Source organism: Rissa tridactyla, chromosome 1 (assembly GCF_028500815.1).
Source record: "Rissa tridactyla isolate bRisTri1 chromosome 1, bRisTri1.patW.cur.20221130, whole genome shotgun sequence".
Classification (NCBI taxonomy): Eukaryota; Metazoa; Chordata; class Aves; order Charadriiformes; family Laridae; genus Rissa; species Rissa tridactyla.
In genome coordinates, this window is record NC_071466.1 from 83,576,999 (window position 1) to 83,603,760 (window position 26,762).

Here is a 26,762-nt window from a genome sequence, read left to right on the forward strand (position 1 = left end):
GTCTGTACTCAGTGGTCACCAAATCTCTAGGCACGCCAGCCCTTCCTCCCCAAATCTTTCCAGCAGGGCTTCTCAGTCTCTCTGCTTGCAAGGGACTGGGTTATAAAATTGCCAAAATAACCAAAACCAGAACCTTTGGACTTGACAGGAGGTCCCATTACACTCCCTGCACTCTGCTTGTTCTGTGCCCTCGACGTCCCAGCAGCTGCTTCTGCTGCACCACCATCCCCTGGCCCTCAAGCCTGGGAGGAGACCCCTTCCCTTCCTCCCTCTGGCCCTTCATCACTGTCTCCAAGGAACATGCCGAGCAAACTCCAATTTGCTTTTCAGCGTTCAGCCTCCCCTAGCCTTGGATTTTCTTTCAAGAGGGGTCAGCAAGCAAGCAAGCCCCTCTGTAGCTCCCCCTGCTATCTGTCTTCTACAGGAATCTTCCACACTCTCCTTGGGAACATCCCAACTAATTGTTCCCTTCCTGCTTTGCTTTGATTTGCCCCAGATGTTGCCAACCATATTTCTCCTTTGCCCTTGGCTTCCACTCCATCTGTCTGAGTTAGATCCAGCACAAGAAGAGCTCCTGCTTTCCTACAGATGCTTTGGTCCTATTTTAATTAAAGGGGCCGGTCACCCTCTAGCACAGCAATATGGTTATTAAATGCCTTTATCGCAACCAAAGGAATGTATTTCAAAAAACTGTAAGGAAGCCAGAAATAAATAATTCACTGCAGGAATTTCACTCTTTTCAACTGTAATTCAAATGACATCTTAAGCCTGCTATCTTCAGCTCCAAAAAAGGTATATGGCTAAATCTCATGCTGAATGCTAAGTCCAAGGAGCTGGACTTGGTCCAGAAGAAAGGCCTCCATGAGCTCAAAGCACTTAGGAAAGGTGTCCTGCCACCTGAGACCATAAGAGACTGCATAGCCACCACAACTGTAGTACGGCCGTGCTACGTCACTGTTCCCATGTCTCCATTTCCAGGGTGCAACAGCTCTTCAACTTGCCAAGCAATGACACCACACTCTGTTCCCTCCACCGGTCACCTGGATTCAGAAGACACAATGTAAAAGCTGGTGTTTGTGGAGCGTGGGCAATACAGATCATGCAGTATCAGCCCCTTCATCTCTACCCACTCCTCCTCCAGTGGCACCTCACTGGCTCTGCCGGGGCTGCAGTCTTTGGCAGCCTTGGGGATACAGGAAGGATTTCCTCCATAGAAAGCAAGACAATATCCAGCTTCCAGCCAGTTCGTCAGAGAGATTCCCAAACAACCAAGCCCTCAAACACAGTATCTAAACATCAGGGAGCTTTGTTTTCAAAAGACTCCCAGAGAGGAAGCTCTGTTTGAAAAATACAGCTCTGCAGCATAACTCCCCGAGTCCCCTCCAAGCCAGCTATCACAGGGACAGAAGGAGTTGCCAAAGAACAGCAGAACTTCTTTTTTCAATTCTGGCACTTATGCCAGATCCCACACTCTATGGCAATCACAATTTCTGTTTACCATTGAAGTGTATAAAGCTGGATGCTACTGGATTAAAGAAATAAAGTGCATACATTTTGGATTTCATAATGCACTGATACAGTCTCAAGACATGTTTCTGAAAAACAAGCAGATACGCTGTCACCAGCTGAAAATACCAAATGATAGTAGAAGGCAAATATAATATAGCAAGTTGTGCTAAAGCGCATAGTAATCTCCATAAAACAAACACAAACAAAACATGAACAATATTTACAGAGACAACTTGAAAGCACTACTGAAACAAGAAACAGCCCAAGAAGACATATGGACAAGACATAAGACCTCTTTACTGCTAAAAAATGGCAATCAGTTGTGTGGAAGACCTCGACGCTACAGACAACTTCCTCTGGGAAGGACAAAGAAAGGAAGGAGGCTCTAATTACTATAACAAAAAGTAAGGATATAAAAGATCTAGAATAAGATTTCAAAAACTATCTAAACGATCTAGGAGCTCAAGGTTCATCTTCCAAAGTGAGTCCGAGGCTTCAGAAAAACTCATCGCTAGAGATGATGGTGAGAACTATTGAGGGAGTGCAACACACCACGGCAGCCAGTAAGGACCACACGCCACTGGGTCCAACACCCACCTTTCATCTTACCAAACCGCACCAGAGGTGGGAGCTTCTCTGAGGGCCAGGCAGCGCAGCAGGAACAGTCCCAAGTGTGGAGCAGCCGCAGGACGGCACCTCGGGCGCAGTGCTACTGGGAGGAAACCAGGACGTCACACCACGAGTGAGATGGAGCAGGGATGCCCAAGCAGGAGTCCAAGCTCTCCTCTTCCCAACAGCGGTGGCACTTCAGTGGCAATCCTGTTTTCCAGCCCTAATTACTTAGCTACCCATTTCTTATGCTGTTTCGGTCTTCTTCCCCTTCCTTATCTCCTTTTACATGAACCATGCAGCTGTAATCCACAGTCACCTTCTTTCTCTTTTTATTTTCTTGTCCATTCAAGGAAAAAAGTACTTATTGAGATTGCCAAAGGTTATGACACCAAGCCATCAAGGCTTCATTTTACTGTGGGCAAGATTCTTCTGGCAGACCAATTTCATACAGTATGTTGGAGGCTGCACCTACTTGACAAAACTAAATGCAGACTTGCCAAAATCCCTTCTCAAGAGCGAGGAGAAGAGACACGGGAGATCAGATGTTGACCAACATACTCCAGAAGCTCAAAAAAGCCCACCACCGCATTGTAAACAGCAGCAAATTGTGCCCTGTGCTACTTTTAAATAGCAGGGTGGAAGCATTTAGTTCAGCAAGCCAATTTGGTACTAGCTTCTTCCGGGCCGTGTGGCCCCATCTGCCTATTCCAGTTTAGTTTAGATTTGACTGATCCCAGTTACATAACTGTGCCCTTAAGCTCATAAGTTGTAAGGTCAGTATCAGGTTAAACTGTCGCTGTGTAAGACAATATAAGGCAAAGCCTGAACTGTGCTACTGCCACACCTATTCTTCTGTGTATCTGATTCAATTCCCAGCTCAAAGCTCCGCAGGACATCTCCTCTCCTTCTCACATACCTCTTCAGGTTTTTTTTCCTTCATCTACCGTTTCTCTCCCAGATTATTTTTTACTTTTATAATACGCTCAGGAAGACGACAAAAATGAAAGTGAGAAAAGCTAAATTGACAGGAATGCTTCGGTACCATCATTTGACTACAGGCATTGAATGGAAGCACGTCATATGGCCTGTCATGAGCACAATGAACTACCATGAAACGGGGCAGGAAAAGATAATGGTGTTTTGCCAAATGTTCAATATTTTTAAACCTAAAGTGAAATAAACCCACAAAAGCAGATGGAGCTTAACTTCAGAGCAGGTCTGTTCCAATAGCACACCATCCTGAAGGCAGATACTGTGTGAGCCCTGGGCTCCCTAATGCTGGAATATGCTGGCAGGAAACCTACCTGGCAAGGAGTTACTGAAACTTCCCCGCCAAATGCCTACTGAAGTTCTGCTAGAGCACTGTCAAGCTGTCTCTGCAAAACACTCATATTTGAGAAGGGTTTGGTTGGGTTTTTTCTGAAATTTTACTGACGTCTTGAAAAGTCGCCCTGGCTTTCTTTGCATCTGTGAGACACCATCAGTGTAGCTGCAGGGTAATGCTTGGGTATGCCTCACAGAGTATTAGCTTTGAAGGTATGTTGTAGCAAAGGGAAGAGATAAGAGTTTTCATTCTACTGTGGAAAGAAATGATGCTCAGGAGTCACAGATTCACAGAAAAAAATAGGTCAGAAGGGACCTCTAGAGGTCATCTGGTCCACCTCCTGCTCAAAGCAGGGCCAGCTTCAAAATTTGGTTGGGTTTCTCGGGGCCTTGCCCTGTCAAGGGTTGAAAATTTCCAAGGACAGAGATTCCAGAGCCTCTCCGGGCAACCCATTTCAATATTTAACCACTCCTGCTGTGAATGTTTTTTTCTTTAGATCTACTCAAAATTCCTCTTGCTACAACTTGTGACTGTCATTGCACAACTGACAACACCCAGCTCCATCTTCTCCGTAGTCCCCATGCAGGTAGTAGAAGTGGAATTACATTCCCCCTTATTCTTCTCAAGACTAAAACAAACCTCAGTCTTTCCTTGTGCATTAAGCACTCTCATCCCCTCTAATCAGTGGAGGGCCATCAAGATGACACTTGCTCCAGTATCTCAACATTTCCACCGCTCACTAACTTATCTAACTGGTTTTCCTCGATCCATGTGAGGGGGTGTAATTTAGCTGCATTTGGGCTAAAAAAAGGTGGGAGGCTCCATTACAAGTTCATTCCAAGAAAGAAAAGTATGCTTATCTGTCACATTCACTCTGGCTCTGTTGAGGAGAGGTTTATGAAACAGAAAGCCTCCATCCGAGCCTTGACAGAGCGTGGAAATGGTATGTGCCTAGACCTCAAGCAGAGAAAAGGATCAAGAAGCATTTTGGACAGTGTGCCAGAGATTTTTCAACTATGCAAATTTACCAGTGTAAATCTTACTAATTATTCTCCTAAAAAGTTGCTTTAAAACCCTCCATACAGCTTGACTGCCAAATACATCCCATTCCTTTAGTGAATACAGAATTATGGCACGTTACCCCTGAGAAAAGTAAAACTTCTATCTGTGTTTATTTAAGTAATTTGGCCGCCTAATTCTCCCTGCTGGCAATGGTTTCTTACCCGCTCTCTGGTGCGGCCCACTTTGTATATCATTTGCGAATACGCAAATGTCCCCTTCTAAAGACCTACGAGACGTGTCCCCATGGCGTGCTGCTACAAGAGCTGTCACTAGATGCAGAGACACGAACACATGCTTGAGAAACAGTAGTGAAGCAACGAGCAAAAGACACACCATATTTTGTCAGCAGGAATGTTATGAAATAGCCACAAGAAAACTCAACCATATTGTTCTAATTTAAGGATAGAGCAGATAGGGTCTTATTTTGGAGCATGAAAATGTAATCTATCCCAGTCTCTCTTTCCCCACCGCCCCTTTCAAACAACAGTCTGCACTGTCATCCACATTAAATTAACAGCTAAACATAGCTGACTTCCAACCAAGATGTTACAAGGATTTAGCCTTCCTATATACACATACACTTACAAAAGAAATTGTGGTAATAAGACTGGGATCAAAATATTGCCTGGAATCCTTCTAAAACTGAGGGCAGGGAAAATAGAAGAGGGATTTCTTTATGATTTAAGAAGGATAAATATGATATAAGTACAATCAAAACAACAAAATTTGAGAAGTTACAGCAGATGTGTTAATCCGCATTCTTCAGCTTCAAATTCTCCCATTTCATGTAAGTGTCAGCTTATCCCAGTGCTTGACGGCACTGTATAAAGAAACAATTGCGTATCTTCTAAAAACAGAAGACGGTGAGACCTCTTGGACAGTTTGCCCAAAGACTCTATTGTGCCTAAACTCTTATGGGAATACAACTCAGAAAGGTTTATTCAATAAATTAAAAGAAATACCTCCTACGGGAAGCAAAAGACATAACAGAATGAAAAACATTTCCTGTAGGAGGAATATTTTTAGACTTTTAGAGAGAGAGGCAAATGAAAACTGAACAGAGCACTGCCAACCGGTTTCTCACCACATTACTCTCGGTAGGGTGCAACTCAACTGAAATTACCCTTTAGAGAGAAAAAAAAAAGACAGTGCTCAAAAACCATCTTGCCATACTACAACAGTGGCAGAAAACAAAGGGATAAAGCAAATAAAACCTGAAAATAGCAATGGAGAATTTGTATTAGTCTTCCTCTTACAAAATCAGTTTTAGATGTTCAGTGGAGGTGCAGTCCCATCACTGAGAAATCCAGGAAGCCAGTCCTTTGGAGAAACATGACTCTGAGGCAGTGCAAAAGTAATCTTAATCACACTATAAAAACATGAATCTTCCTTTTGTTAGTAAAGTCTGTATCATACTCTGTACTTTGCTGAAAACCATTTTTACATTTGTGAGACAAACCATTTAGGAGAACAGAAGGACGCATTAACATTTGACTTGGCCAATTCAAATGATAGGCTACAGCTACACTAAATCAGCTGTTTTTAGTATGAAGTACAGGTGATGAAAGCAAGAAAAAGACACGTTATCTTCCTTTTTAATGTTTGTCATGGAGGATAACTGAAGCTATACACAACCAGGACAACTAGAAATGGATAAAAGACAAGCCCAACCTGAAAAGGTCTGAGTGCGTGGAACAGGAACTCATAAATGAACAGGGGAGAGGAGAGAAAAGCAAGATCGACCCAAAGTCCTGACAGGTTCTCAGCAGCCACAAGGAGAGTTTCTGCATGGGACTGAGGGCTCACGTGCATCCTCACTAAATGCAATGCTCAAAAATCTCTTTCCGACCTTACACTGTCAAAGAGTCCTCATGGATAAACACCGTAAATCAGAAGGTCTTTGCTTTGAAAGGATATAGAAGAGAGCAACTAGGAAAATCCAGAAAAGACAGTTTTGGTTTCACAACTTGGGAGGCTGATGCAAGCTGTTCCCATAGCCAGGACTGTGTGGATAATGGCCCAGAGATGAGAGTTTTAGGGCGGGAAACTGATGTTTGTTTTTATGGGCCAGAGACAAAGTACCTAACCTACTTAGCTCCAAAAACACAAACATGTGGTACCCAACATCTGGTTCCAGTACAACAATGTGGAGAGCGTCAAGCACTGGAAGCTCATCAAATCCTTCAAAAACACTCTTAACTCTCCTGGGGATTTACTAACTCCTTGCTGACAACCAAAGTGGAACAGACGTGTAACTTGAAATAGCCAGTCTGTACACACAGAGGAAAAGCTGAAACTCAACCAGAAAGCCTGCGCATACATTTCCACTGATACATATTATTGCTACAGGATAAGAACAGATAAAAAATATCAGAAATCATTTTGAACAAACACAGCTTAAAAACCTGCACAAAACAATAGGTACAAAAGGTTTAATGAGAGGTGAAGTAAGTAAAATTCCGAGGACTGAATGATAGCTAAAAGCTTTGCTTCCTACCCAATGCCCTGTTTTGACTAGTAGTATTCACCCGCCAATAGTAAAGCACACCCTTCAGAACTCTGTCAGATTGAAGTCTGAGAGCTCAATACCTTGCAAAATTGGACGATGAGTCACAATGTCAAATTACAATTTAGTCTGAATTTTGCCCTTACCTCCTTATTGCCTCCCTTCCAGTTTCCATAAGCTGAATGGAACATTTGGCCTCTTCTGCCACCATCCAGATGCGTGGTTCAGTTAAAAACGAGTGTAACCCAGGATGTACAAAAGCTATGTTTTAAAACATCAGCTTAATTCCAGTGACCCTTATGTTCTCCAATACTACAACACATAGCCAGAAAATCAACTATGAGCAACATTATATCATGTTTAATGAGACTACGATAGTATTGCCATTATAACCTTAATTTTCATTACCTCTTTACATTAAGATTTCAACTCTGCAACTCTGACACTGGTACGATCTAGTTACTGCTATACCATCACGAGTGTTCAGCCCTGCTTGCTCAGAACTCCCTGATGGTTTCCATTATGGTATTTACATCTGGAAGGAAAAAAATCCCCCAAAATATGCTTAATACCTATATGCTTATACAGCCACACCACCGCAGAACAATGAAGAGAGACTCCTGAAAAGTTCTCCACCTGCAAATTGCCGCAGCTGCAGTTCCTGTCGTACAAGAGAGTCCGCAAAGGTAAATGTGCCGCAACTCCATCATGAAGTCAAGACAGCAGTCTGGGCTGGTGATATTTTAGAGGCTGCTCAAAATTACTTTTCAGTCTCATTTCTATTATTTTCACAAGTTCCTTTCCCATTACTTAAGTAATGCACACTCAGGGAGAATTCTGTCTGTCCTAGCTGTCAACTCCCATATTTTCACCAAATGTCTTCAGACGTAAATTAGCTGGGAATGGGAAGAGCGCATTTGCCAAATTCAGAAATGTTGAATATATTTAGTTACTTTTAATGGCATTCCTCTTCATATGAGACCCACAACATTTCTGCCCGCCAAATTTTGCAATTACAGAACTCTTACAGCATTGAATGGGATGGACTTAGGCTGAAACTAATCTGCACATCTAGTGTTTTAGGGTGTCTTATGGAAGAAAATAAAGCAGAACAGTTCAGTGGTAAGTATCAGCACACAAAGATTTTTACTTTAAAAAACAAAAACCTTCCAAAATGCAGTTCTGATACATCTCATTGAAAAGCTCCCCATCAAAGGGAAAAATGCAAGTTAGAGATTCCGGGGATGGGGGAAGTTCAGTTCAGTTTTTTAAATTTTTGGAGGAAGACCAAAAACCCAAGATGATAAAAAGCCATTTAAACATGCTAGACCCCCGTTTTGCTTCCTGGAAAGTCAATCAGGGCTCTACACAGGAACACGTTCAAACCTCTCATCCATCCATATAGAAAAATGTCTGGGTTAGATATCAAGGTACTTAAGGATAACAGACACTGAGCTCACACTTCAGCTACATATCACTCTTTGGAGATCATTATGGCAAAAAGATCAACTAATCCTGATAGCAATTTAATACATTCCCTGTGATTCCTTCCCAAAGACGGACAAATTTTCCATCTGATGGGCAAACAATTCTAGAGCATCTCATCATAACAAGCCACACCATAAACACAGGCAAACGCAGAAGCAATGTAGTCAAAAACACAAGGCCAAGGGCTCTGCAAAGATAAAGCCCATAAGACTATGACAACTGGAGAGCAATAAATATGACATTGTCACAAGAAACTAAATGTTGAGGAGGAATTCCACTAAAATATTTGCATGTATAGTGTTAAATTAGTTTATTGGGGAGCGCTGACCTTTAGACAACATGAACTATTGCAGCCTTCAGTGGTAGAGCCTTAGCCCCAGTTCCAAGTGCAGCAGCTTTGCTTTTACACCTGGAAAGCTTCAGCTTAACCCCTAGTTTGACAAACATGCTGTCACATCACCACCACTTGAAGCGCTACGCCTAGTGAAAACTGGGGAAAGGATGTCTTTGCTTACATATCTCACACTAGATCTTTTGAAAGTGATGTAGCATATATACTTTTATTTCACATTTTCTTCACGCATCCTAACGAATAGGAGAAAACTGCCTTCTTTCTCTCTTTTCTATAGGTGATCTACAATTTTCAGAATATATATCAATCATTGCTTATGAGTTGAATAAGGAAAGGAAAAATAAAGGAAAGCTCTCCCTCCTCTAAATTTGCAATGAACAGGTTCTGCTCCTGCAAACTTGATTACGCAATCAGTTCTTTCTCTCTCCAAAACAGCTTGTCCCGCTAACTTAAAAGAAAAATAGTCACTTGAAGCACCCAAAGATACATATCCCTATGGGAATGTGACCTCTTGCTTTGCCCAATTTTTAACAATTTTGCTTTACCCTTTATCTCTGAAAATATTTTTCATGTATGTCCTTCCATCAGCACAGTTTTGAAGTAAGCACTGTCTGTAAAAAAAACAGAAAGAAGCAAGCTAGCCACTCACAGCAACTTGGAAAAATGGGGTTAAAATTAATTTGCAAAAACCAGTGATGCTCAGGGGAAAACTTTGGCAAGCAAGGAGATACGGAAAAAGGGAATCTGAAACCCCCTTCCCAGTGGATTTAAACTCTTAAAGTATCAAGCAAGTGAATTTATGGAAGCTGAGCTCCCAAGGCAGCTATCAGCTGAAACTGATGTTGTGAGCGTTCGCTACTTCCGACAGCCATGCCCTAAATTATCACTCCATATGACTCAAACGGAAGTTATAAAATAATTTAGTTAAGCTAATGTTGCTCTGATATTGCAGATGAGCATCTCCAACCATCCGTGCAGTGAGCCACAGCTTGGCCAGACGACAGCTCAGGAGACACGAGGACAACTCCTGGCTTCTCCCCTAAAACCTGGTGAGGAACCAGGGCAACCTTCCCTCCCGCACCATGGGAAAGCCCTCGCCCCATTGTGCTTGACAGAAAGCCTCCCTGGGCAAGCGATCAAGTCGACCGCAGGCTGCATGAAGAGGAGGAAGAAGTGAGGAAGAGCTGAGCCACCCGCAGCAACCCAATGGTGCTGAGAAGCAAGCTGCAAAGTCACAATGGTGCCTCCTGCTTCCCGGACACCAGGCACGCAAGCGGGAAGGCTACAGTTATGCTGCCATTAATTCAAAAACAGTTCTCCCCCAAAAAAGCTGGAGATGTTAACGTTTAATTAGTCAGTAACACCCGGCATATGATAGCAAAATAATCAGGCCATATAATTTTAAGTGTGTAGATTTGGTTTATCATAACAAAGAGATTACTCAGATACATTCACATGATTTGCCATATTTGTTATACACATGCTGCAACCTTCCATTGCCGTCTTCAAGACAGAAAAATAATAAGAAGAATTAATACAACCTGAGACTTCACACAGATCTGTTCACTTTGAGATATTCTGGACTTTGCACCTGGCAAACGTATTCCACACAGTCACTGTAAGCATCCTTAACTTGTACGGGACTACTCACACACTTAAGCGTAAATGTACGTCTGTATGACTAAATGTTGGCAGAATCGAGGCATTAAGGTATCTCTACATGTTTTTACCACCTTTTCCCATGATATTTAGTTTACTTAGAGAGTCACTTAACCTTAGGAAACACTTAATGAAAGCATAATAGTCATAACGTTTAATTTTGTAAGTGAAAGTGCATTTTCTTTAAGGAAAATGGCTTAAAGGGACAGCTGAGAGCTGATGGGAACTGAGGATGAATGCTTTTTTTCCTTGTTAAAAATCCCCCTTGGCTTTGCCCTGCTGAAACCACTGGAAACGTTGTCGCTGATTTCCAGAGACCCAGGCAGAGGTTTTTTATTTAAGCAGCTTATACATGAGCAGACAATAGAAAGGGGAAAGAATGCTTGTCGGCGACGTAAAGCTCTGCTAAAAATAATCTTTACAGTTGTAAAATATTCCTGTGAATAAAATTACATGTTGATAAAGAAGAGCCAGATCACCCGGGAGTGAGAGACACCTCTGTCATAATATGCTTCACATCCAAAAATCTGTGGATCCAAGAATATAGGCCTAACGCCTTTCTTTGTGTAAAGCTTTTAGGTGTGACCTACTGCTGACACTGGAAATCGCCCGTGAGCTCTGGCATGCCATTAAAAATCATTTATGAATGGCCACGTGAACTGAGCAGCAACCTTTCCCTCCCGAGGCCAGTAGACAGGGTTGCGGTATAAAATGCTGAAGTCAAAGAACTACAATTAGAAAAAAAGGGTAAAACAAACAATCCATCCTTCTCCTGGCCTCATATCAAAGCTGTTACGGACATTTTCAGGTGCTCCCACCCTGCAGCCCTGTAGCACCGGGCTGCCCGAGGTGGGATTCGCACCTCTCACGCCTGCTGCAAACCACATCTCCACCACGTCCCTCTGGATGCCACCGCACTGATCCAGCTCGGGACAAGCGAAGGCGCTCCTGCTCAAAAGTTATTCTTTTGGGGGCTTCTGAAGAGAAAATCTCCATGGCATTTTTCCCTTTCTTCAGAGATTAAGGTAGGGGGAAGAAAATAATTTCCACATATATCTCCTAAAATACTGGGTTTAGCGCATAACCCTGTTCCTTGCACAGTGGCTTTAGAGCAATATTTTCCAAAAAGTGCAATTATACTGAAGGTGTTGGAAGGTAAAGAAAAAAGGTTTTGCAATTAACACTTCTTTTATTCCCCAGCTAATAGGATGGGATTTTTTAAGTACTCAAAACAAAACCATCCGTGCTCATTTTCGGCTTTTAGTCACCTATTCAGTTGTCTTTTACAGCTGAGTAAAATAATTGTCGTGATGTGTTTCATTTTCTAAGTTGAAAAGAAAGGAACTACAGATTTCCTGTTGAGAATACTATAATTTGGATAATGGGACCTTTTAAACTTACAGTATTATAAACAGCTACTTCCTTTTCACCCAATAAAATGCGTTTTTTTCACCTCCTCCAGCACACTTGCTTTGCCACAGCTAAGGTGAAGCCCCAGAGACAGAGAATCCTTCACCTCCTAAAAACTGAACAAGTCCCTTTCCAATAAAGACTAAATAGGAAGCAAACAATTAAATCCTTTAAGAACAATGCTATTTTATGATAAAACCAAACTGAACGAGCATTAGGATGCATGCCTGCAATAAAAGGGGGAATATGATCAAAATTATGTATGTCCAGTTTCTTTTAACATATAGGTTAAAATCATTTATACGTCATTTACGTATAACACAGTTATATGTATAATATAGTTGTAGGTAACTCACACATATGTCTCAGTTACTCTAAAAATGAGGCCTCGCCAATAGGAAAGATGCCTCCAAAATACAAGACTGCACTTTGTCAGCGTAAACACCCATTTCTTAAATGTATGAAAGATACATTTGAACCCAGGTTCAAATGCCAAGTAAACAACAATTCGTCAGAAAGCAGCACTGTAACATCACACAAAACTGCACCGAATCAAATTTTTCTATAAATTACATCACTACACTGCAATCCTGTTATTAGTAATATAATACACCTCCCAAAAAAAGGTTTGCCTATTAAAAAATGCTAGATACGCACCAAGTAAGGAAAAAAATTGTACTTTTGGATTTGCAGTCTGAAGATGTGCAGTGCTACGTGGTTTGACAGTGTACAGATATGACAAAAATATCCCAAGCGTCCGATACCTTTGCATGGATTCAGTGAAAAGAGGGAAACCCGCTTACGTTTGCAGATCGGAGACCACGCTCCAAGTCTTGGACTCAGTCGGGAAACTCTGCAAAGGAAATCTTATGTATCTTATGCTTTTTGATGTTCCTTATCAAATCGTAAGTGGATAAGCAGCCAACTTACCCTTAATTAGTGTGAGCATTTAAAGGTCATTACCCACCGTCTCACTAGAGGTTTTTTGTCACTGACGCTGCAATTCCCACAAAGTTCTTTGAACTCATGAATTTTTAACTATCTTAAAATTCAAGCATCAGGATGAAATACTGCTAAGAGTAACTTCTGATCACAAAAGTTTAATAATAATCCATTCGTGAAAACTGCTAAAAATCCTTGCATCAGCCTGCATCACGCCTGAAGCCACCACCCAGGTGCTGACGCTCCATCCCAACTGGCAGATGCTGACAGCTTTTATACCCCAAGCTAACAGGAGGAGACGGGGGTTCATTGGGGGGTGAGAGGCAGCCTTTGCCCTTAAAAACTATTTTTGGTAATCTTGTGCTGTCACGGTGCCTAGTTTGGCTTTGGATCCCAGATCACTGTGTAAGGTAACGATCTTTCAAGGTCTTCTGCATCCCACTGAAACAATGGGGCTGTTTTGTTGGTAGATTTAGTTAGTATAGGCTGTTTATAATAAATACGCCTTAAATAGAAATGGAAGTAAAAGGGAAAGGCTGCCTTCCGACCCCAACCCAAAAGCTCCAGGACAAACTACTAAACAGTTAAGCGGGAAACCTCATCGCCACAAACAGGACGGAGAAGTTCTTCAAACAAAAAATGTCATCTTCTCCCGCTACAAAGGGCTGCGCGCAACCAACTCGCCGAGCAATCGCTACCAAGAAACAATGCCACATTCTTTGAATACATTCGTCCACATGGTGTGATATCTGCAGCCCAACATCGACGACAACGACATCCAAGTTAAACGAGTAAATATTTGCATTGCAAAGTTGGATTTGTCTTGGAATACGATCGCTCCTCATGTGGTTTTGACACATGTGCGTTGTCAAATAAATCACCGCTCACAGGGTGTGCACATTAAAAATAATTTGTCTATCTTGTTAGACGCCATTGCATACCTCGGTTTACGAGGTGTGAAACTGGGAGGGAAAGGTTCTACATGCCCGCGACAGCTATATATGGAGCACGTCGAGGGAACATCAAACGCCGCCGTCCACCCCGCCATCGCCGCGGATCCCCGTGCCCGGTGCCAACACCCGTGCCCGTTTCCCACGGCGGCCTCGCCGGCACGGCAGCCGCAGCCCGGGAAAGCGGGCGGCCCTCCCGCCGGCAGGGGCGGGGCCGCGCCCATCACGCACCACCGAGGGCCCCCCCGCGGGGCCGCCCCTCCGGGCGACCGGCACTCGCGGGGCTCCGAGTGGCCGCCTCGTCCCGGCACCGGCGGGGCTCCGAGAGGCCGCCCCGTCGCGGCGACCGGCACCGGCGGGGCTCCGAAGGGCCGCCCCGTCCCGGTACCGGCGAGGCTCCGAAGGGCCGCCCCGACGGGGCGGGCGGGCGGCGGCGGCGCAGTGCGGGGGCGGGAGGGGGCGAGGGAGGCGCGGCGGGCGGCCGTCCCCGGGGGCGGGCGGGCCTACCTCGGATTTCCACACGACGTAGGCGGCGGGGCGAGGCCCGGTGGGCGAGGGCTGCCCCTTCCTCTGCTGCAGCCAGCGGCGGGGCGAGGAGAAGATGCTGTTGGCGGGGCCGGCGGGGCCGCTGAGCGCCGAGGCCGAGGGGGTGCGGGCGAGGAAGGGCAGCTCCCAGCCGGGGCTCCGCTTCCCGCGGGGGCTCTCCTCGTCGAAGAGGGCGCTGCCCGGCGGCGACCGCTCCAGCGGGGTGCTTGGGGTGGAGAAGGAGGCGCCGGGGGGCGGCGGGGCGCCCCGAGGACCGCGGCGCTCCCCCGGGGGGCTGCCGGCGGCCCTCGCCCGCGGCGCCCGGCCCGCGCCCTCGCCCTCCTCCCGGCCGCCGCCGATGATGGCGGGGTCGAGGCTGCGCGTCTGGCGGAGCCTCCGCTTGGAGAGGCTCTTGGCGGGGGCGGCGGCGGCCGGGGAGGAGCAGGAGAAGACGCTGCTCAGCAGGCTCTGCGCCGACATCGCGGCGGCCGCTGCCCCCCCCTCCCCGGGCACGCCGGGGGTCCCGGGGCTCTCGGCTGCCTCTGCCTCCGCGGCCCCCCCGCCGCGGAGGCGCGGAGCGGCGGGGCTCTCGGGGCGGCCCCCGCGGCCGGGCTCAGCCCCCGGCGGCGCGGCCCGACGGCGGCACCGGGGGGCTCATGGCGGCGTCCGGCGCTTGGGGCTGCTCCGGGGCTGCCGCCGCCGCGGTCACTTTGCTGGGAGGGAGAGGGAGGGAAAGGGAGGGAAAAAAAAAAAAAAAGTTACGAGAGAAAAGGGGAGGGAAAGAGGCAGGAGCGGAGCTTTTATCTCGGCTCGCCGCTGCCTGCCAGAGTCACTCCCCCCTCGGCCGCGATGCGCACGGGAGCCGCTCGCCGCCCCTCACCCGCCCCAAACCCCTGGGGTCCACGGGTGGCAGGTCCCGCCTGCCTCCCCCCGAGGCGGGGAGAGCCGGTCCCGGTGTGGCCCGCAGCCCGTCGGGGTCGGGACGGGCGGCAGCCCCCGGCGGGCTGCGCTGGGACCGGGGTTGCTGCCATCGCGGGCGCTGCTCCGGGCCGCCCCGACGGGGCGCTGCGGCCGCGCTGGCACCGTGCGGCTGCCTTTTGGGGAGGGAGGGATCGAGGAGCGAGGGACAGTTGTTTTTCGGAGCGATCGTTGCGGAGGCGCAGCCGGGTAAAGGCCCGGGCTGACGCTGCCGAGGTGCAGCGCCGCGTCCCCCTCCCGCCGGCGTCCGCGGGGGAGCGCTGGGCTGTGGGACCCCCGTACTCTCCCCGGCCGTGTCGGGGAGAGCTGGTGTCTCCAGGGGAAACTTGCAGGAACAGGCAGGGTGCTCGCAGTGTACAGCACACGTCTATAGGGCTGCTGGGACCGGGTCTTCCACGCAGCTCGATCAGCAATTATGTTCTGACCCAAGTCTCTCTTTCCATCCCGTGCCAGTTTGAGAGGATGGTCTTACATACTTCACTGCAACAAACACCTATTTTGAGCACACACTCTGCTGCTGTCTGACAGCCTGTGCAGAACAATCTCACGTGGACATGAATCCCACATGCAGCATAGACTCATAGAATGGAAGGGACCTTTAAAGGTCATCTAGTCCAGCCTCCCCTGCAATGACCAGGGACGTCTTCAACTAGATCAAGTTGCTCAGAGCCCCATCCAACCTGACCTTGAATGTTTCCAGGGATGGGGCATCTACCACCACGGATAACCCAAGACCTGTAACTGTTCTGCTGGGTAAGTGACGGCAGCAGAAAAAGGGAGCGGGATCAATGAAGCTAAGCCTTGCTAAAGCTAAACTTGCTTGATCGTCTGTAAACAGTTTTCTCTGCTTGGGAAAGCCAAAACGTTAAGAAATGCAGGAACAGAACTCACGCAGAGGAAGAATACCACAGAGCCCCACAGTGGCTGCCAGCCAGCCAGCTCCTTCCCCACCTGGAGCAGAGGAAACAGTCCCTCAGCCTCAGGATCTGACTCCTGCCCACCTCTCCCAGCTGGGAACACTGAGTCCTCCCCTCACTGGGAGTTCACATCACAGTTCAACGGTGATGCTGGTAAGGTTCGTTCTAGAGGCCCCGCACCATTGTTTACTTACTGTTTCAACTTTATTAAGCTGCAGCTAACTGTTGGCTTCATGGGTGAGTTCAGATCTGTTGCTCTTTTGTCAGTAAGGAATGCAGCCATTACATTTTTCGAGATGAAAAACGAAACACACAAACGCAAATCCTGGTTTGCTTCCAGACCTGGACTTTAATTTGTGGAGAGAGTGGAAGACACCTAGGGAGAGACTCGCCAAGAGCTCCAGTGCAAGTCTTGAATCTCCCCGTCTCAGATGAACTCACCATCAGACTACTGATTCTTTGGGGCCTAGGCATCCTTCTTTTGACCTGAGAAACCACCATCTCCACAATCTCCCCAAAAGTATTGCAGACAACTCTTAAGATTCCTTAGAAAAAGTCTGGCTATTTTGCAAAAAAAAAAGCGCTCGAGCACATACGAGGGTTATTTTCTCCTCATGCTGCATTTTCTCCTCAAGCCCTAGTGCAGGGTTGAGTTGTCCTCCCAGGTGTCCTGGAGCCTGTGCAGGCAAGTGCTCCGTGGCAGTATTTTCCAGTTTCATCAATAGAGGGAGTAGACAGTTCTTTCCTTCGTGGCATTATTTAAGGTTCATAAAGAGAAACAGCACACTAGCCCTTCCACTTTCAAAGGGAGGTGTTCTGGTTTTATGTAATTTTTCCGAATGGGATTTTTTTTCTCCTTTTGTCTGAAAAGGAGCTTTTCCCCCTTATTTTAATAAACTGTTCTATTGCCTAATTCCAAAGCCTGCTAGTTCCTCCACAGCTAAGGTTGCAGCTGTTTCTGTTTAAAGCTTCATTTGCCTCCTTATTAATGCCTTCAATAAGGTCCCATGCTTGAGACTAAAAAGAAGGTCTGAAGCATAAAACAATGATCCGAGATTGTTTCTGCGGTTCTGTGCCCATGCTAGCAATTTGTTTGAAAGAGACATGTCTCCAATGCAGATTCACAGTCGTGTGTCTCCAAATATTCACTTGGGTCCTCTACAGACGTATCATCGGAACATGAAGGGACAGGAAAACAGGAGGAAAGAAGGCAGGTGAGGAAATTCAGAGCTGAAATCACATGAGGAGGAGAGAGAACAATGATTCCCACCTCCAAAATCCACTGGGAATTGTTCCTGCCATTCTCAGTAAGGTGCATTGCCCCCTGTGAAGAGCTGATACTCTTGGGCACAGCCAGCTGCCAGCGGGCAAACCTCCAGGTGCCGACTCAGATCCTTACACACCACACACACAGCCTGTGAAAGGAGACAGAAGCGCTGAGATAAGTGCAATGTTAGGAGCACACGTCAGTTTACAAGTAACTCCTCTAAATGGAGTGGGGCAGAAGCATTCTTATGTCCACTTACTTCAGTCCAGGTATTACTATTGCCCGGCTGGTTTTGTCCATGAGAGCCCTCATGAAGAATTGGAGGGTGGGTTTCACCAGACGGAGACACGGAGAATCATCACAGCTGCAATTCATTGAGCAAAGCCAGCACATGCATAGAGATGCTTCATGTAGACGACCTCGCTACCTGTCTTTGCTGCTGTCTGTCTTCCAGGGGCAACAGCAATATAAGCACTTACTGATTATTTTTTATGATGTTGTTTATTATCACTATTAACTGCATTGTTGTAAGACTTGGCAGCCCCACCCATGCAGCTGGGCTCCAGGGCTCTGGTGGGCACTCTAAAAGCACAGAACAAAACGATGGTCCTAGTCCCCAAGCCTTAATACTAACCACCAGCCAAAAGGTGTCAGAGGTGTAGCCATATAAGCAGAGGAATGGCGAGACAATACTAGTTGACCATCAGCCCTTCTCTGTTGGTCATCAGCCCTTCTCTTCTGAAGCAAAGCTGTTTGTGTAACTGCTCTCTGTAAGGCTGCGATAGCAGTCAAGGAATTGGACAGTCCTTCCTGGAGCTGGGAGTAGCAGTATAGACGGTGGATGTGCTGGAGTTGGAAAGGCTTTCCTAACAGTTTGCGCTGTCATATTTTTTTACAGTGAAAGCTTAAATCCAGTGAGGGTGTTTATTCTTTGTACTGCCTTATGCAGTAGTCGGCTGACTGACTGCAACATGAAAGATCTCTCCTCAGCTTTTCAAGTCTGTATTTCTGAAAGTGAGCAGTAGTGATATGGATCAATAATGCAATAAAAATTCCAAAATATTTTGAGGGATGAATGCATTTGACATTTGCGACTTTCCAGTCATCAGTTTTATTCTGAAATATCTTCAGTCTTAGCTCACAGGGTAGGAGTATAGAAGCATTGCCTGGGCATACATACAGGCATGGCGCTTGGGAAGCCGAAGCTCAGCTGTTGGTGTAACTGGCAAAGGACGTCAAGGGCAAAAAGAACACCTTCTACCACCACAGTAGCAGTGAAAGAACATAAAAGGAAGCTGCGGGACCTCTGCTGAAAGCAGCAAGTGACTAAGTGTCAACAGGCAGAGAGACAAGGCTGAGGTACTCAGTGCCTTCCTTGTCTTGATCTTCACCAACCATTTTGCTGTTATTATTTCTTCAGAATTTATTAAGCATAAGAAAAGCAAAGCCACTCTTTTACCTTGCTGTTTTCTTACAGAAGAATTCCTAACTTTGTAATTCCTGGGATTTGATTTTTTTTTGACAGAAAGACTTCTATCTTAAATTTATCTCTTCCAGTTTTTCTGTGAAGACAGAAGAGCTGCTATGTTTTTTACAGAACTCTTCTCTATATTACAGTGGAAGTGATCTGTAGGCATTTCAGCATAGAGTTCAAAGGTGCTCCTCCAGAACAGAAAGTGCTACAGAAGAGTTTGCAGAAGCAGCTGGGCAGTGGGTGTGGAACTTCAGTCCACACAAGGAGCCAGCACCCAGCTTCGGCTCCTGTGGTGTCTGACCTTTGCCTAGGTGCTGCCGTGGCCCCGTCCTGTTTCTACAGAGGCCACCGTGCTGCTTGGCAGTGACCTCGGTAAGGCACGTACGGCTGAGCCATAGAAGCTGTTTTGATGTGACTAGAAGGGAAACTGCCTGTAGGGCGCATCTCCCATAAAGTCCTCACATTCCCCTATTTCTTATCTGACAGGGGACTCTGCAGATCAGTCACCAAGGCAACCTGAGGAGTCTTGGCAAGCGTTTGCCCAGATTGGCTACCTAGGGCTTAGCTAGGACAGCACCCTTAAAAGGAAAAAAATAATCAATTTTCTATAAAGAGAAAAAGGCGCTCATTTATACTGAAAGGGAAAAGTGATGAAATGTCATTACTCCTCTGAACATTCACTGTACTGAAGCGGTAACAATGACATGAGTGACTGCTACTGTATAGCTACTATACAGTAGTACAGCTAAAAATATAGTTAATAGATATATATTGTGTATATATATAGACACTATAGTTATATACACTATATATATAAAAAACCTGTACTCTCTCTATATATATCTATAGTATATATAGTATCTACATATATCTATAGTGTATATATAGTGTGTGTCCATATATATATACACACTATATATGTAGAGTGTATATATATAGTATATATATTATATATACTATATATACACATTATAGATAGTACCTATATAGTGTATATACTATATCCAATACATACAGTATATATACTATATATATATACACACTATAGATAGTAAATATATGGTGTATATACTATATCTAATACATATATGCTCCAAGCCCAGCATGTAAGTGCCAAACCCTACAAACCCAGGGGACATCCCGGGGACGGCTGCACCTGCCGCCTCACGGCGGGCCGTCCGCCGCGCTGCGCGGGCACCGCACGCCCGGCCGCGGCAGTGGGTTCTCGCCCCGGCTCCTCTCACCCGGGGCTGAGCCGTGCGGGACCGGCATCGGCAACGGGATCGGGGCCGGGGCGGGGCGGGGGGAGGCAGGCACCGCCCCGCCCCGCCCCGCCCCGCCCCCGCAGGCCCCGCCCCAGCCCCGCCGGCTCCGCCCCCGCCGGGCCGTAGCCCCCGCCCCCCTCCGCGCGCCCTGCCCGCAGCCGCCGCCGCGCCGATGCCACGTGGGAGGCGGCGGAGCCGCCGTCGGCGCCGGGCCGGAACCGCGGCCCCCCTGACGCTGGGGACGGCCCTCGCCGGGCGCCGGGAGGAGGGGAGGTCGCGGAGCCCCCGGGACCGCGGCGGCATCGCCGAGACCCGATGGGTGCTCGGTGCGGTGGCCCCCGGTTCGCGGCTCGGCCTCCCGGGCCTAGAGGCGCTGGCGGCGGCGGCCGGGCCTAGGGGCGGCTCCCCGCCCTGGGCGGCGCCTTCGCTGCTCCAGGTGCCGGCGGCGGCCCAACCGGCCCCGCGGCGGGAGGGCAGCGACCTGCCCGGCGGCGCGCCAGCCGCCTTGGCCGTGCTGCGCCTCCAGCCCGGCGCCGAGGGCTCGGCGCGGGCGGCGGCGGGGGCCGCGCCGCGCCTGCGGACCGTCTACGTGAACCCGCGCTGGCTGGAGCGGCAGGCCGCGCTGGGGGCGGTGGCGGCGGCCAGCAGCCCCTGCGCCGAGGCGGCGGCAGCGGCGGCGGCGAGCGGCGCGGCCGGGGGCCCGGCGGCGGCGGCGGCCGGGGCCGCTGCCGCGGCGGCGGCGGGGCAGGGCGAGGCGGCACCGGCGGCGGCGGCGGTGGAAGCGGCGGCCACCCCTTACGTGGGGCTGCGGCGACCGCTGGGCTACAAGCTGGCTAAGGCCACCAAGGAGCGGATCTGGCGGGGGGAGTTCATTGACCTCTTTTCCTTGCTCCACACAGAGCTGGCCCCCGAGCACGGCCCGCGCCCGGGGGACACGCTGGACCAGTGGGTCTCGGCCTTCCTGGTGTACGCCAGCGTGCTGTGCGAGAAGCACCCGGCGCGCTGCGGGGCCATGTTCAAGTACCTGGACACCATCCGCAAGCTGCACGCCACCTACGGGGGCACCTCGTGGATGAACTACGACGAGGACTTTCGGCGGCGGGCGGCCAAGGACCCCACCTTGCCCTGGGGGGACGTCGACCTCGACCTCTGGATGAAGTGGATGGCGCCCCTCAAGTCCCTCGTCAGCAGGCAGCCGCGGGCTGAGGGCGAGACGCAGGCCTCGCCGGCCCCGCCGCCGCCAGCACCACCACCACCGTCCCAGAGCCCCAAGCAGGAGGAGAAAAGCCAGGTGTGACGGGCCGGCGGCTGCGGCGGCGCGTTTTCCCGCTCCCCTGGCCAGGCACGGTGCCCCCTCAGAGGGGACGGAGGAGAAGGGGGAGGTTGGGGTGCCCTCGAGTCGTTTGGCAGCTCCTGCTTCACGGCGCTAATGCATAACTCATGCTAACTGTGTAGTCAGCGAGGCATGGGGCCATACCTGCCAGGGCCACACAGGTGTCTGGTTGGCCACCGTGGGAGGTGTGTGGGCATCGCTGGAGAGAAAAAAAAAGCACCCTCTCAGCAAATAACTGTTTGTAGCATTTGTTACTCTGGTCACGAGTAGTTAGTAACCCCAGTAATTCTGTCCTCTGTTATATATTTGCATTCTCGTTTAAGATATCAGAAGAACGGTGTGGGTTTTTTTCACAAGTTGTCTTTGAAAAATTAACTTTCTCAGCAGTACAGATACCCACATGTAAGACAAAGAGTACAGGCTCTACAGTTACTATGGGAGCATGTGGTAGTTGCAGGGCGTGTAGGAGACCAGAAAAATTGACATGAATAAAGCTAAACTTCAATATCAATGGCTGTAGCTTGCGGGTTCACTGTGATTTGGAGATTTAATCTATTTTGGGACTCGGTAGATTCAATTCGTAAATTCTGCTGTCTTTTGTGGGGAAGGATGGTGGGTGTAATTCGGTGAAGTAGGGAATATTTTGTGTATGTTAAGGATTTTTTTTCATTACAGGCATCAAGTGTCACTGAATTGGCATAACCCCTAATGTACATGGGCAGATTTACCCTCTCCAGTGGCTGAGCTGTGACAGCAGGCTCTGCCAGGACAAAGGGCTGCCTGCCTGTATTAGGGGTTGTGCTGCTTCCCTTATACTGGTGGCTGTAGTCTGTCAAATCCCCAGCACAGAAAATGTTAAACGTTGATTTTCATGCCAGCTGAATGATGGTTGGGAGATTTTGTTAGATTGGCTATACTATATTTATTTCTAAGCAATGTTTTTAGGACCGTAGGAAGAACCTTTGTGTTCCTGAAGGCTTTTATTTTGCCAGCTCATCAGATGCTGTGCTGCCCAGGGATTGTCAGCGCAGAGGAGTGGCTAAATTGTTGGACTCGGTTTGCCTGATCTGGAAAGGGAGGACCCTTTTTCAGGGTGTCTGCAAGCGTTTGGTGTGCCACACCAAATCCTGACTTGGGTACCTATCGAAAGTCACTTCTCTGGGCCGATGTGCAATAAAGCAGGGGAGCAAACATCACGTAGTGGGTAGTGTAACGGGTCCCAGAGCAGGCCTTGTGGCCTTGATGCCTTCTGCAGTTGATGCTCTAGATTTATGCAGCTTGTTCTGATATCTCTCTTTAGATTTGTCCATTCTCAAGAACAACAGCACAGTTCTTGTTTTGCTACAGATCTTATGTGAGCACCAGCCGGGCAATGGCTCATAGCTTTCATCTCCTCTGAGACTGGATCTTCAGCTTGTCATGTTAACCAGACTTGCAACTTCTTCCACAGCAGCTGGTCTGTCAGTGCTGAGCTTTGCACTGTTGTCTGCTGAGGCACCAGAGGTCTTGGTCCCCTTTGGTTTCGTGCAAATTTCACAGTTGATTTTTAGCAGTGGCATTGATTTTTTTTTTTTTTTTCAATCCTCCCCACTCAGAAGAAGCGTGTTTATTTTAACTAAATAGTTTGCAAAATACTGAAAGTTTAATGTTTGTAGAAAGAGTAGTGCTTTTAGCAGCACAATGGAAAGCAAAAGTTGTGCAATTGTTCAGTGTGGGTTCAACCACCTTTCTATTATTAGAGCAGTTTTTAATTGGTAGCACATAGTCTTTTATAACTGTTTTAAAAAGTCCTTAACTGAAATAATGGTTTGAGCAGCTGTTAAATGTAGATGAGGCCTAGGACAAAGCATGAGTTTATCATTCGCAAGGCAGCAGCAAGGAAATGTTCCTCTCTTGGAGGTGACCTTTGGGTTTCCCCCACACTTCCCCAGCTCCTAGCAAGCTCTAATTGTGTTGTGTAAAACTACTTCAGAGAAATAAGACGTGACTTCATGTTTGGGCAGAAGAATCAGAGAATTAAACCAGCATTGGCCAGAACCTAAGCTTTTCCACATTCATGTTGTCAAGAGGAAAAGGAGGTGTTTTACAAAGACCTTTTCTTCCCAAATGTTTGTTTGAACTGATTTTGTTTTCATAATTTGAAGGGATAGCATTAGGCAGCCTGACTGGATTTCATTTCCCCTTTCAGTTAAAGGCTCCTTAAATTTCAGCTTGGTGTAGTGCCTGTATCTCTGGTTCTGCAGTTCCACAGAAGATTAACCAGTAGAAACAAAGTCAGGGAAAACAAAGTGTCATGTTTGAAGCTAGCTATCCTTTATAAGGCACTAGTGAAGAGCTGTAACTTTGCTTTACACAGAAAGAACAAAGCAAGAAACCCTAGTTTTAGTTTCAGTCTGATAATTGTCGCGCGTGTAGGATAGCTGAGATAGACTCCTGCAAATTTATGTTTGCGTTAACTTCAGACAATTCTCAATTTTTTTTTTCCAGACTCCATGAAAACAGAGGGCCAGTTGGGATGGCAGTCAGACTAAGTGGGTGAGTTTATATATAAAACTGACTAACTTTGGATTTTAAATATTTGCAGATTTGTTAAATACAGAATTTCTTATTGGTGCCAACAGCCTGACTCCGTTGGTGTTTAAGTGGAGCTCTGGTATTCTAGTGCATTCTTTTACCTCTGCTTCTGTTGCGTTGCAAGCTGTGCTAGAGAAGACGTAGGAAATTCATTTTACCCAATCAGCAATTGTAACAATGGACTACAAACCTGCAGAGCAAGCCAGTTTGCTGGAAAACAGGAATTCCTGCAGCGCAGCACTTGTCACAGACTATCCAAAGAGGGCAAAGATTCAGGAAGGTGAATAAATTGAACATTGGTTGAATGAGGTCAGGAACAGTCTCCCGGAGGAGAACCCTGCCCTAAAATACTTCTTTGAAAGTATAAGCCAATTTAACGTGCAGATTAACCCTTCTCATTTGAGCAAACTTGTGTGCAATCCTGGATCTTTGCAGATCACAACCGGACACTTCAAAAACCTATGTACTATATTTGTTTAAAAATAATAATAAATCATACCTTGTCTTGTTACAGCTGTTATTTTTACCATTTCATTGAGAATATCTGCAACATAAATGTGTATTTGACTTGAAACGGTATCATCCACTTGGTATAACTCAGGTTGTCAACAGAATTATTCTGTGAGGCTCAATATCGCCTCTCCGTTCTTCTCTGAAAAATGCATTAACCGTTGCTGTCATTGCCAGAAATCAGTTACAGCCCAATTGTGCATTACAAAATTCTTGATCAAGTATAATAATTGACCTACATTATTATTCTATTTTTATCCTTGTAGAATATTTAAGATCCTGAGCATCAGACTAGAGCTTCATAGTCTGGTGTTCATGAAAATATTATTCACTGGCTCACGGTTTAATCATTCTACATCTCAGTATTTTGTTTTCTTTTCCTTTTCCCTTGCATACTAGGGAGTATGGTCAAGGTAATGCTATGATCCAGTAACGCGCATGATGGTAAGGGTATGCCTTTAGTTGTTTCAGGAAAAAGCTACCATTATCTGCTCTCCTTTACCTTTCTTGGCAGTTTCAATAATATGCATAACATGAAGTGTTTGTAAATTGATATTAAACTGTTTGTGACTTCACCTAAATAAACTTTTATATATAAATGCTGTTCTTAATCTTTGCCTTTTTTTTTCCTCCCTTGTTCTTATGTTGCCACTTCCCCTTTTGTAATCACTTTTTTTCCATCACCTGACCTTTTACAAAATTTCTGGTCTTCAGTTATGGAAGCACAGCCGTGTCTTAACTATCAACAGAAAACAAATCAGCCTTTGAAATTTGCTTTCAGTATTTTGCATAAAGGCTTGATAATGTTACAGCTGTAGTTGTTGTAGCTTATTCATCTTTGATAGTTGTTGAGACAAGGATACGTATCGGGCCTCGATCTGCCTGAAAATGAAAGAGCTGCTGTACTGAAATACCAGTATTTCAGTGGCCTCTATACAGGGACGCTGAGATGTCAGCATTCAACACAGTAGAATATAGAGCAATTTTACAGAAGGAATTACAAGTTATAAAAATACTTTTCTTTTTTGAGAAGGGGCTTAAGCTCAGTAATCAGATCACTTGTGACATTTTTCTGTTGTCTTTTTTTTTTTTTTTTTAAGAAATCAGAACTCCATTACTCACTCGTCTGTGCTGCGTCTGTTCACCATCATTGCTACGCACGAACCACTGCAGGCATCCCCTCCTGAGGAAGTGCTGTAATTGTGGCAGGGGCAGGATTTGGGTAGAGGCATGGGAAGGCGGGGATGTGGAGAAATGAAGGACAAGCAGACGTTGGTCTTCTCAGTCCCACTGACGAATTGCACAAGTGCGGGTCTTAACCTACTGACTCAGAGCAGAAAAGCAGCAAGGGTTTTGTTTTTCTTGTCCTCTTTTTGAGCAGCATGCCCAGCTGGAGTCTGAAACACTTCCTAATGTTCCTCGCTGAGTCCTTCTGCCAAGAATTTGTTGGGTTTGTTTGTTACTCTCTCCAGCCTTCGTACAGTCTGGTGCCCTTCCTGGCACTCCTGTCGCCTCCCAGTTTCCTGGTTGCTACTGGTCCTGGGTTGGACCACCCTGTCTTCTGCATCTGCTGTAGACAATTGCCAGGGCTCTGCCTTGCTCCCCAGTGTCAGCGGCTGCTTTAAAATTGCTTCCTGCTTTCATAAAGAAACTTGCCTTTCAAATTATTAGCAGTGGTGTTTTAAAACATGTGGGACTTAGCACCACCCCTCCTTTATTTTTTTTTAATATTTGTTTTAATTTTTCTTGAACTTGGCCTTCATCGCTGTCGTTGAGCCACCCAGTAATTTCACTGTGGTACTCGTGCATCCTTGCTTGGGGGTTTATTGTTGCGTGTGTGCGTTTCCGCCTCGTTGCTGTGCTGTAAGCTTCGGCATGAAATTTCCTTGTCCATTCATTTCTCCTTAAAAGTGTTGGGCTTCAATAGGTTTCTTTCAAATTCCAACAGGTAGTTACTGCGTGGGTTTGCGTATGTCATTGACGCTGGGTGAATCCTGCCTTGACAGCTCCCGATGTTGCCTTGTCCTTGTTGAGTCAGCGTGCTGGCTGCGTCGAACGGGCGGTGCAGAATTGCATGTCCTCGGTTCATCCCTGATTTATGAGTA

At 47.0% G+C, this 26,762-nt stretch overlaps 1 protein-coding gene across 1 annotated transcript in view; it reads right to left on the reverse strand.

Annotated features, from left to right (window-relative positions):
• Positions 1–14,930, reverse strand: part of ARHGAP6 (Rho GTPase activating protein 6) — a 343,882-nt gene extending 328,952 nt beyond the window's left edge. The window contains exon 1 of the mRNA XM_054182853.1: positions 14,322–14,930. Coding sequence (XP_054038828.1) covers positions 14,322–14,819 — 498 coding nt within the window. The 5' untranslated portion in view covers positions 14,820–14,930. The remainder of the gene's footprint in view (positions 1–14,321) is intronic.
• Positions 14,931–26,762: the final 11,832 nt, after the last annotated feature.